The sequence below is a fragment of the Equus quagga genome, chromosome 4 (genome assembly GCF_021613505.1).
Source record: "Equus quagga isolate Etosha38 chromosome 4, UCLA_HA_Equagga_1.0, whole genome shotgun sequence".
Lineage (NCBI taxonomy): Eukaryota > Metazoa > Chordata > Mammalia > Perissodactyla > Equidae > Equus > Equus quagga.
Window position 1 is genome coordinate 112,420,407 of NC_060270.1, and position 12,780 is coordinate 112,433,186.

At 40.3% G+C, this 12,780-nt stretch overlaps 1 protein-coding gene across 2 annotated transcripts in view; it reads left to right on the plus strand.

Annotated features, from left to right (window-relative positions):
* Window positions 1-12,780, plus strand: part of MAP3K20 (mitogen-activated protein kinase kinase kinase 20) — a 167,095-nt gene that overhangs the window by 11,523 nt on the left and 142,792 nt on the right. Inside the window, exons 1-2 of one of the 2 annotated variants that reach the window (XM_046659429.1) lie at window positions 459-849; window positions 1,020-1,212. In XM_046659429.1, coding sequence (XP_046515385.1) covers window positions 1,054-1,212 — 159 coding nt within the window. In that variant the 5' untranslated portion in view covers window positions 459-849; window positions 1,020-1,053. Of the gene's footprint in view, window positions 1-458; window positions 850-1,019; window positions 1,213-12,780 lie in introns of those variants that run through there. The other variant, XM_046659428.1, reaches the window with a different exon arrangement.

Sequence of the window (12,780 nt, forward strand, 5' to 3'; positions counted from 1 at the left end):
GAGGAGCCTGGGCCAGTTGTTTTGTAGAATGTCCTATGCATATGGATTTGCCTTTTTGTTCCCTCCTTATAAGAGTCTGGCTTACAATTTTGGCAAGAAAACGTATACAAACCTTTTTATCCACCTGCTTTTTATGCAGGTTCAAAATTTTAGTCCTTTGTCTTCTTGTTTGTTTTTGTTTTGTTTTTCCTGCTATTCCATGGTTTGCCATGGGGTTTGAAGAATGACCACTTACCTGGAGAATATTAAAACTCCTTAGACTGCAAAAAATATCACTATAATAATCTCTGGGAGGGGTAATCTGTTCCTCTGGAAACAAGCATAATATTTTTTCTAACATTCTTGGCAGAGTTCTTTGGATGACTTAATATATTGTAATCAAGGGCAAATTTTCTACTCTTTAATTAAGTTCTGCCACAGTATGCAGTCCAGGGAGCCACTTCTGGAAAACGGTCGGCCTGTTTCTATCATCCTCGGGCTGAACGTTTGCTTTTGGAATCTAAACACTGAACGCGTGTTCAGTTTGCAGCATTTTGGCTCTCCTCGTGCCAGGATGCTCAGTTGCTTAGGTTATGTATATTTTGTGTGAAGTGAGCACAACATGGAGAGATGGCGTGCCTCAGATGCCAGAAGAGCTATGCAAGCTTGCTGTTGAAAGCACGCTTCCCGTTTGTCAGGGCTTTGTGATGGCAGACCTGGTGACACAGTAGCCTTTAGGCAGAGCTCCGCTGGATGTGCAGGAAGTGCTGCTACAGGTTTGTCCGGGGGGAAACACAAGCCATTTCTCTGTGGACAGCTGCCTTTCAAAGTCTGGACAAGTTGCTGCTCAATTTTGCACGGGCTGCCAGAGTAAGTGTTTTCATTTTGATTTGTTTATAGTCCTGCTTTTCTTGCTCCTAAGTCATCAAGGTTCTTTCTGGAAGTTTCACAGGACTTGTTACACATTCTCTAAAGTCAGATTCAGAGGATTCATTCTAATATGTTTATAATCAAACTTTCCTTTTTCTTTCTCTCTGCAGATTTTGTGGGAGTATAATACTTTGTCATTATGAGATGTCGTCTCTCGGTACCTCCTTTGTGCAAATTAAATTTGATGACTTGCAGTTTTTTGAAAACTGCGGTGGAGGAAGTTTTGGGAGTGTGTATCGAGCCAAATGGATATCACAGGACAAGGAGGTGGCTGTAAAGAAGCTACTCAAAATAGAGAAAGAGGTAAGGTCTTTTCCTGCTGTAAGAAATCACGATAGCACTTCTGTGAGCTTTTCAACCTAGAGTCGGAGGTCACGGGCTGCCAGAAACCTAGCAAGGCCTCTGGGGCCGTTTCCCAATTTCCATTCTGGGAACCCCATAAATAGAAATCATTGTCACGTGTGGTTTAGGGTTGAGTTTTACTAGGGGTCATCTGAACTGAGAGGATTTCTTTCCATGGTGTGAACGACCTAATGTTCTCTGAGCTCTCCTGGAAGGGAGGTGAGCTTTCAGACCTTCGCAGGCTCCAGACTTTTCTCTCCCCCAGGTCAGCCAAGAGGGGTCAGTAAAGAGTAAAGTGTGACATTTTCACCCCCTTTGCATTTTCTGCCTGTGAATTTGTGGTCATCAAGAGTTGTCTTGTAAAAAATAGAAAAACATTACTTTTCTACCAAAATATAAGCAATACCACCTTCTTGGATTTCACCTCTACTTGAAGCCAGAAGTGCAGGACTTTGTTGAATGAAGGATTCATAGACGCTGGACAGAGAGCTGCCCTGCTTGGTTTTCAGAGTCTGGGATTGGTGCTGGTCCTTGCTGAGCTCAAAACGCACACACTGGCCCTTCATCTCCCTTAGGAATGTGACACAGCGTGTCCCCACATTCACTTTGGCCCCTGGAGAGTGAAGCTGATTGTGGGGCTGATCTGCAGGGCTCAGTGGCGTTGGCCACTTTTAATAGCTGCCCGCTGGAGCTTGTTTTGGTCATTTGTATTTATGGCCTGTTTTGCCTAATTACTGTTCTTTTCAATATGTCTTTAAAGTGAACTTTTCCATAAATATCTTTTAATCTCCCTGAATGATTTGATTTTTTTCATTAACTGCTGCCAGTGAACCGTAGCAATTGGTTGGAGAAGGAAACCCGAGTGGCAGCACGTTGTGGCGTTGCCTCCCAGCAGTGCTTGTGATTGTGTGATCACCAGCTGTGTTTGCAGTTGTTGAAGCCAGGTTGAAGGACTAAGATAGCTCTGCCGAGCCGGCCCAGTGGTTAAGTTCCCACACTCCACTTCAGCAGCCCAGGGTTCATGGGTTCAGATCCCGGGTGCAGACTCACGTACCACTTGTCAAGCCATGCTGTGGCAGGCATCCCACATATAAAGTAGAGGAAGATGGGCACGGATGTTAGCTCAGGGCTAATCTTCCTTGGAACGGAAAAAACAAGATAGCTTTTTTTTTACTGCCTTGGGGTATCTGTAACTTGTGGAAAGCATTAAGAAGTGATAACTTTTAAAGCCAATTGTGTGCAAAACAGAAGGTACTATGTAGAGAAAGTTTCCTCCTCCTCATTTCTTTGTCAACAAAATTTTTAATAGTAGCCAAATAATAAAACCATTTCTTACTCTGGACTGAACCCAGCTCCTTTCATGTAGCGAACTCCTAAGTCCTTTATAGGCAAGAATTATTGGACCCATTTTATAGATTGGGAAATAGAGCTTTGAGAAATGTATTAAGCTACCCGAGAGGGGCAAGTGAAATCCACATCAGACCCTCTGTTCTTTAGTTTTTAACTCTGAAACTTCTAATTGACCAGGTAAGAATAGGAAATAAACCAGTTCCATCAAATTTATATTCAAAATATGCTAATATTTCTGAGCTAAATTAGGTCATGCAACTTCAGTACAACCAATATATTCTTATATTATTGTTGGATGTAAGACTTTATGAGACATAAAACAGATTTTGATAGGAAAACAATAATTGCAACCCATTCACCCCACCCCCCACCCATACATAATGCATCTTTTACTGTCTAAGAGAGCAGGAAAGTGACACAGGACAGCGCAGGAGTGAAAGCAGGAATTGGAAACTGCCAAGTCCTCCTCTTGTAGATGTGTACCTGAGGGGTTATCATTCAGAAATTAAGTTGATTACAGTAAAATGCAGGAGCATAACTCATACACATGTAAGTCGGAAAAACAGAAGCTCAGTTTCTGCTTTGGGGCTTGATTTAGTCCGTGATTGTCAGTGATAAAGAGACGTGGTAAATTACTGCGAAGCAGCCCCGTACTTACTGAATCAACAGGAGTTTAAGATGTAAATAATTTTGGCTAGGAGTTGGCAGTTGTTCGAAAGGAAATCTGTGTTTCTTCTGTACGTTTTTGTTAGACTTTATGAACTACGTATTGGCTTGCTGGCTAGGTGTTTTCTAAGTGATAAGATAAAGGTAATAAGCTCTGGATTTTTTCCACTTTATAGATTCAGTCCTATGTCACTTGGTCATTTTTGTCAATGAGTGTTAGAAGCAATGGAACATTTAATAATATGTTTGTAGCTCACTCATGTAGCTCTTTAAGAATGACCTGATATCTGATTAAATATGTGCTTTTTGAACTTGGTGAAAGGTGGAGAAAATATACACCAAACTCTTTAACTTTGCTTATGTGAGAAGATAGAGGAAGCCTTTATTTTCACTTTATTTGTAGACCTCTAGCTTAGTGAGTATGTATTACTTTCCTCTGCTTTCGTGAGTATGTATTACTTTTTTGATTTAGGAAAATAGAAAAATGGCATTTAAAATCTCATTAGTTCTTTAAAACTTTATATTTTAAAAACTTCCACGGCTAGGGAAAATCTATAAGCATAATACCATGGCCTCTAGCATATCCTTCCACTAGAATCACCACTTATTAACATTTTGCAAGTTTGCTTTCTCTATTTATATTATTGATTTATATGTGTTCACACATATTGTATTATTTTTTGCCAGCCATGAAAGTAAATTACTGATGCTGTGTACTTTATCCGTAAATACTTTAGCATCTTCCAAGAGTGCAACCGTAATGCAGCTATCAAATTCAGAAAATTTATCGTTGATACAATACTATTACCTGTTATACAGTCTATATTTGAATTTTGCCAGTTGTCTCAGTGATGGCTTTTTATGGCAATTTTTTCCTAGCCCAGGATCCAGTCGAGAATGACATATTGCATTTAGTTGATATATCTGTTTAGTTTGCTTTAATCTGTAATAGTTTCTCTGCCTTTGTCTTTTTTTTTTAATGAGTTCAATTTCTTTTTAGATTCTAGTGTGCCTTTGTCTTTTAAATTTTGACGTGAGTGCAGGACAGTTTTGTAGAATGTCACTCATTTTGGGTTATCTGATTTTCCCTCCCTCTTGCCTTGTTTGAAGTTCTGTAGTTTGGCGGGAATGCTGCATAGGCCATGTGTTCTTGGCGTATCTTAATGGGAGACCTATGATGCCAGTTTGTCCCATTATTGGTGATACTAATTTTGAACCCTTGATTAAGAGGGGCTCACCCAGTTTCTCCTCAGTAAAAACACCTATTTTCACTTTGTAATTAATAATTAAGTTCTGGGTAGATACTTGGAGGCGATGTAAGTATCTTCCCTCAACAAACATTGCCCAATGTTTTTAGCATCAATTGATGATTCTTGTTTGAATCAAACATCATTATGACAGTTACTGTATATGAAGCAAAAAGTTCTAGTATAAGTGAGAGTTTTTCTTCCTCCACTTATTTATTCATCCATTCATTTATTCATAAATTATTTAATTATATCTAATATACAATATATTCATAGTATGAATTTATACCAATGAACACTTAGACCACTAATTTGACATACGATTAAAACTGCCTTGTGACTCCAGTAATACTGTAAGCTGTTGCCGCTTCACTTTTCCTGTGCATATGCCATGCCTTCTCCTCTGGAAAGCGGGGCTAATCATAGTGCCTGCGTCACAGGGTTGTTGTGAGAGGACTCGATGAGATAATGCGTGTAAAATATCTGGAAGGGTGCTTGACACATAGGGGGTCTTGGAGAACTGGAACTCTCAGTTGTATCTTCACAACCGTAGTCCAAACTCAGGATAGCAGATAGGTGTCATCTTTTGTGAAAATTTTACTTTGTTGGTTCCTGGAAGCTTTGCTGAGAAGGGCTCAGAGGCCACGTTTACAGGCTGCAGGAAAGAGCCCTGGCAAGCTCAGCGTGACTGTGGAATGGCAAACACATATGCGGTCTATTTGACATCCCTGTTGTCAGCTCTCTGAGGGCAGAGACTTCCATTGCCTTTGTCGCTGATGCTGCCACCATCCTTGTCATCATCACTGTACCAAGTACAGCTTCTACTGTGAGCTGATCACTTGTTTAAGAGCTTTACATGATTGCCCTCTTCTTCACAGTCGCTTTACAAGATTATAATCTTTTTTTGACAGATCAGAAATTAAGGCTCAGAGAGGTTAAGCAACCTGGTTAGTATAAACAGCACCATTCATGTGGATCTTCCTTGCCTGCCTCACAGCACCCAGCACTGGGCCTGGCTCACAGTAGGCATTAAAGTAGTTCTTCCTTCTTACTTGGTATCGTGTCACAATAGACTTCCCTCTCATTCACATCCAGGAAACACAACCCGTCTTGACGTACCTACATTTTCTTCATTTACGTTCTCTGAGCTGTGACAAGGAGAGAACACATCTGTCTTTCCTGTGTGGCTAGTTGTGACTCACATCCAGCTACATAGGAATGGAACCTTTAGTTGTTACCTTTGCTTTAAGGTGCCTGTGTTTGATTTTTGTAAATGCCCTTGCTTTTGTACCTTTTGGACTGGCATGCCATTTTTACTTGCATGTGGAGGTTATTTTTGATTTGCCATGTGAGAAACATTATGGCAACTGTTCTTTCAGTTTTTCATTAAGTATTATTGATCTTGGTGATATTAAGCAATAAACATTTCAGTTAGTTAATATTTGTTTTCCAGCCATGCTCTAAATATTGTGCTGAAATCAAACCAGTGAATGTATTCCAATAAAAATGTTATATCCTGATTAACTGGTGTTATACAAAGCTAGGCTCTTGCTACCAGAAGAAAATTAGTAAAAAGCATGAACTGAATTTCTGAGAAGCGCAAAGCCTAATAGAGAAGAACTGAAAAACTGGAGGAGAGGAAGAGCCATCCATGAGTATTTCAGATAGTTTCAAAATACATATGATAGGCTCTCAGTCTTCAGAATGGAATTATCTCATTTGGTATTAAAAAGAGGCCTAGAATTTTCTTCTCAGCTTTCTAGTGAAGACAGGAAGTCACTGACATGAAATTACCCGAGATAGAGACCTTCTTATCAGTTTTTTTTCCCCATACTGCCATTGATAGCATGTGAGATGCAAGTTGTTCAGTTTTGGAGGAGTTTGATTCTTAGAAAGGTCTTTAAAATGTAACTTCCAGCCATTGATTCTTAGTCTCTGTCTCTGGGGCCACACAGAACGAATCTTAACTTCTTCCATATGTCAGCTTCTTGGGCACAGGTCTGTATCTTACTGATCTTTGTGTTTTCTGAGCTCTGCTTAGTACCTGTCCCACTATAGGCAATCAGTAAATGCATAGGGCGTAAATCAACAAAATACTAGACATAGTGATCACATCTCAGGTTTCTCTTCTTTTGTAAGATTTATAGAAAGGTTTTGCTATTCCTGAATCTACACAAAATAACGCAACTTGCCATTCGTAGTCTACTTCTTAGCCTTTTCTTCTCCGTGTTTGGCTGATTTTTTGAGTTCTTAATAAATTAGTTTGTCTTTGAATGGAAGGTTCTGTTCTATAGCAGCTAGAAAGGATTTTACTGGTGATGGTTCTTATCTGTTTGTTTTTTTAACGTTTTCAAAGAGGAATCCAAGATGCTTTTTCTTGGCTCTGTTCATATCAGATGTTCACTGATTCATGACCTGAGAAAAATGAAGGTGTCCTAAATGAAATGAGACTGCTGGAATCTTAGTGACTTGAAGCTATGATTCCTGTCCCTGATACTGTTCTTCAGGAAAATAGTGTGCAGTAGAATTAGCGACAGGAGAGCAGCCACACTGCTAAGGATGAAAATGGTAAGTGTTGGTGCAGGCTCTGTCACCGGAGGGGATTATATGGCTGCTCTGCTTTTGAAGAGAGATATTAAGCAGTTAATGAACAAAATCAGTTTAACTCACTAAATTTTAAAAACATGCCAGACAGTGCTTCCTTTAGTGGGAAAATGAATTGCTTCTGTTATCGGAACTACAGTCATAGAGTCTACCTTAAGAAATATGTATTCAGGGGCTGGCCCCGTGACCAAGTGGTTAAGTTGGCGCACTCCACTTGGGCAGCCCAAGGTTTTGCCGGTTCGGGTCCTGGGTGCGGACGTGGCACCGCTCATCAGGCCATGCTGAGGCGGCGTCCCACATGGCACAGCCAGAGGGACCTACAACTAGAATATATAACTATGTACTGGGGGGCTTTGGGGAGAAGGTAAAAAAAAAGATTAGCAATAAATGTTAGCTTAGGGCCAATCCTTAAAAAAACAAAAAAGAAATATGTCTTCATTTTTATTTAATCATTGGATGGGTATTTTAAAATATAATACATAGTTTAGTTAGCATCTAAACTAACTTCCCTTAAACCAATTAGCTGCTGACCAAATCTTTAAAGTTGTGAGGGAGAACGTTTTCCTTTAGAATCTCAGGATAGTTTGTTAACCACAAAATAAGGCCCATAAGTGTAACCTACATTATTCTCTGGGAAAAACTTTATACTCAAAGAACCTGGGAAGTTGTGGCTAAGGCCAGGGTACCTCTCAGAACAGTGGGGATATGTGGAGAATTGTGATTCTGGATAGATTACTTCAAGAGCTGATCACACCAAGAACAGATTTTAGTAAGAGATCAAGAAATTAATGTTAACTGGATTTGGGGGTGTGGAGTGTTAAAAATTTATACTCTGCCTTATTTTGAAAATGATTTAAGGTTGTTAGCAGGTGAATAAGTATATTTTTGAGGTTCCAGGGAAGGCCCTTTGTACCCCAGAATCTCTCTCATCTGAATGTAGGGTAAAGAAATAAAAGGAAATTAACATTTCTTGAGTTCCTGTTATTTGCAGCCACTGTTCTAAGCAGTTTACAGATATTCTCTATTTAATCCTCTTGCTAATGTCTCAAATTTTAGCATTGTAATTTCATTCTTTAGGATAGTTTCTCCTGATAAAACTGCAAATACCACTGAGAAAGGTAACTGCACATGTGAGTAACACCTCAGAGAGAAGGACAGATGTGATTTTTTTTCCTACACACACATTTCTAGGTGGAGAGATGGGTAATTGATGCGGTAGGAGACTATGACCTGGACAGATTACTCAGAATCCTCCTCCTCTGTGTTCTCTCATCTAACAAATATTGAGTACTTGAGTACTTATTACATGCTGGCACTATTCTCGATACAGGAGCCAATCGGTAAATAAAACAGGCAAAAACTCATGTCTTTTCAGAGCTCACTTTCAAATGTGGGAAATAAAAAAAATTAATTAAATAATACATTAAAACCTCGTAAAGACTCTTACCCCTCTTAAATTTGGGCTGAACTTAGTGACTCACTTCTAAAGATTATAGAAAAGGAAAAATCAGTAACTTTCCAGTAGATGAACCTGGCAGTCGCTGCCTTAACCAGGTGATCAGGGCTAACATCACGAGTGATGTCATGTTGATAGCCTGTATCTCCAATATGAGGTGCTGAGAAACGCGCTTCGTCTCTGTGGTCCTCTTCCCCAAAACCCATAACCCCAGTCTAGTCATGAGGAAAACATCGGATAAACCCAAATTGTTGGACATTCTACAAAACCCCTGGCTAGCACTCCTCAAGGCTATTAAGGTCTTGAGAAACAAAAAAGGACTGAGCACTGTCACAGTCCAGAGGACACTGAGGAGGCATGCTGACCAAACACAGTGTGGTATACTCAGTCGAATTTCAGAACAGAAAACAGGGACATTGGTGGAAAAAATGTGAAATCCAGATAGAGTCTGGAGTTTAGTTACTAGTAATGTACCAATGATGCTTTCTTAATTTTGACAAATTTACCTTGGTGATGCAACATATTGAAATTAGGGAAAACAGGGTGAGAGGAACTGTCTGTGTTATCTTTTCAACTTTTCTGTAAATCAAAAATTATTCCAAAATAAAAATGTTATATAAAAAACATAAGGAAAAACATAGAGCAGAGTAAGGGAGATCAGGAGCGCCAGCGTGGGGCTCGAGTTGCAAATTTAAATGGGTTGGTCAGGGTGGGCCTCACTGAGAAGGTGACATTTGGGTAAAAACTTGAAGGCAGTAAGAGAGGGAGCCATGTGTTTATCTGAGGGTAAAACATTCCAGGCAGAGGGGACCGGCAGCTGCCAGGCGGGAGCGTGCCTGGTGTGCTGGAGGAATAGCAGGGAGGCCATTGTGGTGGGAAGGGGAGTAGTGAGAGGAGGAGAAATGGGAAATGGAGCCAGAGAGGTACCAGGGCCAAGTGGTACAGGGCTGTAGACAATTGTAAGACCTTCTGATTTAAATTGAGAGGAAATGGTGAACAACTGAATGCTTTGGAGTAGAGAAGTGAAATTATTTGACTTAGGTTTTAATATGACTGCTCTGGATCCTCTGTTGAGAAAAGACTCTTTTCTGCAGGGGCAGAAAGACCAGTTAGGACTGTAATCCTGGTGAGCAGTGTTTGTAGCCAGGGCTGGGAAGGTTGCAATGGAGGTAGTGAGAAGTGGTTGAATTCGGGGTGTACTTTAAAGGGATATCTAACCAGATTTGCTCCCTCATTGGACTTGCTGTGCTCAAAGCTTTTGCACCGAGGAGATGGAAAGATGTATTTGCCATCATGTGAGATGGGGAATATCATGGGTGGAGCAGGTTTGTGAGAGCAGATCAAGAGTTTATTTTTGGTACGAGCAATTAACAGTTGGAATTAGCCATCTAAGAAAATATTATGTGCAGTGCAACAAAAATATAAGATAGTTAGAAACAACCCAAATGTCCGTTAAAAGATGAATGGATAGTGGCCAGCACGGTGGCGTAGTGGTTAAGTTCATGTGCTCTGCTTTGGCGGCCCAGAGTTTGTGGATTTGGATCCTAGGCGTGGACCTACACACTGCTCATCAAGCCATGCTGACAAGGCATCCCACATATAAAATAGAGGAAGATGGGCACAGACATTAGCTCAGTGACAGTCTTCCTCAAGCAAAAAAAGGAAGATTGGTGACAGATATTAGCTCAGGGCCAATCTTCCTCACTAAAAAAAAAAAAAAAGATGATTGGATAAAATATCATATACACATACAGTGGAATAGTATTCATTCTTTAAAAAGGAATGAAATTCTGATACACGTCCCAACATGGATCAGTCTTGAAAACAGTATGCTAAGTGAAAGAAACCAAACACAAGAGGACAAATATTGTATGATTTTACTTATATGAGGTACATAGAATAGGCAAATTCAGATACAGAAGTCAGAATAGTGGTTCCTAGGGGTTGAGGGGAAGGGGAGTTATTGTTCAGTTGGTGCAGAGTTTCTCTTTGGGATGGTGAACAAATTGTGAAAATGGATAGTGGAGATGGTTGCACAACAATGTGAATGTACTTAATGCTTTGTGCACTTAAAATGGTTAAAAGGGTAAGTTTTTTATTACGTACCACGACTAAAATAGAAAGTTCTATTTCTTAAAAAATATGAAATACTAAGGGATAAATTTAACAAAAGAACTGTGAGATCTTTACACTGAAAACTGTAACACGTTCCTGAGAGAAACGAAAAAAGCCATTAATAAATGGAGCGATATACTATGCTCCTAGGTCAGAATATATGCTATTAAGATGTCAGTTCTGAAATTGATTTGTAGATTCAATACAGCCTCAATGATAACACCAGCCAATTTTTGGTAGAAATTGTTAAGCAGATTGTAAAACATATATGGAAATGCAAAGGACCTGGGATAGCCAAAACAATTTTGAAAAAGAACAACGTTAGAGGACTTATTACTACCTTATTCATTACTTACTATAAAGCTACAGTTGTCAAGATTGTGTGGTCTTCATGTCCAGATAGACCAGTGGAACAGAGCAGAGTCGAGAAATAGACCCACATGTATTTGGTTCATAGATTTTTGACAGAGGTACCCAGGCAGTTCAGTGAGGAAAGGATAATCTTTTCAACAAATGGTGCTGGAACAATTAGTGTCTACGTGCAAAAAACTGAGGACCCCTGCACTAGGGGAATGTGGTATGGCTGCTGAGCAGCGATCGTGGTGTGCGTTTTCTCCAGCCACACTCGGTTCAACACACGCTAGAGCAGACAGACAGATGGATTTATCCCGAGTCGTGGTTTTCCTGCGTGCAGTGAAGTAAAAGCAGAACAAAGGAGTTAAGGTGGGATGCAAGGGGAGGATTCTGTGATGTGCCGTGGAACGTGAGCCAGGTGAGGAGGGAAGGGAAGACCTCAGGGAAGGGAGTGGCACTAAAAAAGCATAGGGACTGGTGGTTGTGGGTCAAGGCCTTGTTGGAGTTCAGGTACTGGTAGGAGGGAGCTGGAAATATGGGAAGTGGTGGGGGATGGATGGGGTTTAGGATTATGGAGGGGCACAGGGTCTGGCGTGTGACCAAAGGAATGCACAACTGAGGTGTGGGGAAGGATTAAATTGTTGCAGGGGAGTTCAGGGACTCGAGAGGTCGAGTGTCAGAGGCTCATTTATGTGCATGTAAACACTCCCGCACTATGAGACAGGAATAGTATTTGCAGAAAATGACAGTGAGCTAGGAGCTAAAATCATCAAGAAATAAAGGGGAGCTATCTGGAATTGGTGTCTATTGGTAACTATGAAGGATAATGGGGGATGCAATCTAATGACATAGGATTTCGCTTTTAGGGAGGCGGGAGGGACAGCTGTCTGGAAATGGCACTGAGGAGCAAGGAGGACACCTTACTCACCTCCAGGCCCAGTGGAGCAAGTGCTGAGACAGAGTAGCTGCCAGGGAGAGGCCTGCGTCTGTCATAGAAGAGGAGGGAAAGTTTAGGGGAGTTTAGACTTGCAGTGGAAGGGCAGTTTAGGAGGCTGAGAAAAAGCTTAAAAGGAAATGCCATTTGACCCATCACCCTCACTTTTAAGAATTTGTTCTAAGGAAATAATTGGAAAAGTTCTCATGCATATGCATTAAGAGTTGTGTATGGCCGTGAAAAATTGGAAACAGTGAGCATATGGTACTTTTATAGTCAGAAAAAAACAACAAAGCTAACCAAATGCATGGAATCTTACTTAGAGGATGGAGACGGAAAAACATCTTTATAATGTGTTTGTTTTGTACACATTGGCAATTCACCCCCATGTAGTTTTGGATCATGCAAAGTACCTTGGAAGTATACTCATGCGCTTTTGATATTTTCTGCTTCAACTCTCCTAGAATATTGTTGATGGCCCAGAATTTTAATCTCCTTATTTATCTTATTCTTTTCCTCAATTTCTTTGCTGTCACGAAGCTCTACATACATGTGGTATAAAGAAAACATGAATTCTCCTTAAGAGTGTCTCCAAGTCTTAGTTGAAAGCTGAAGAAACACTGCAGACATTTTCAGTTAAATGTAATTTGTGTTTATCTGGGCACTAGGCACCTTCTTGTAGTGTTCTTTAGGAATACAGATAGAATATTTGGTTAGTAACCAATAAGGCTTTAGAATTTTGCCTTTATTTCTAGCTTGCTGCAGAACTGGTAATTGTAAGGCGAGAAATCTGTATTTGCTCT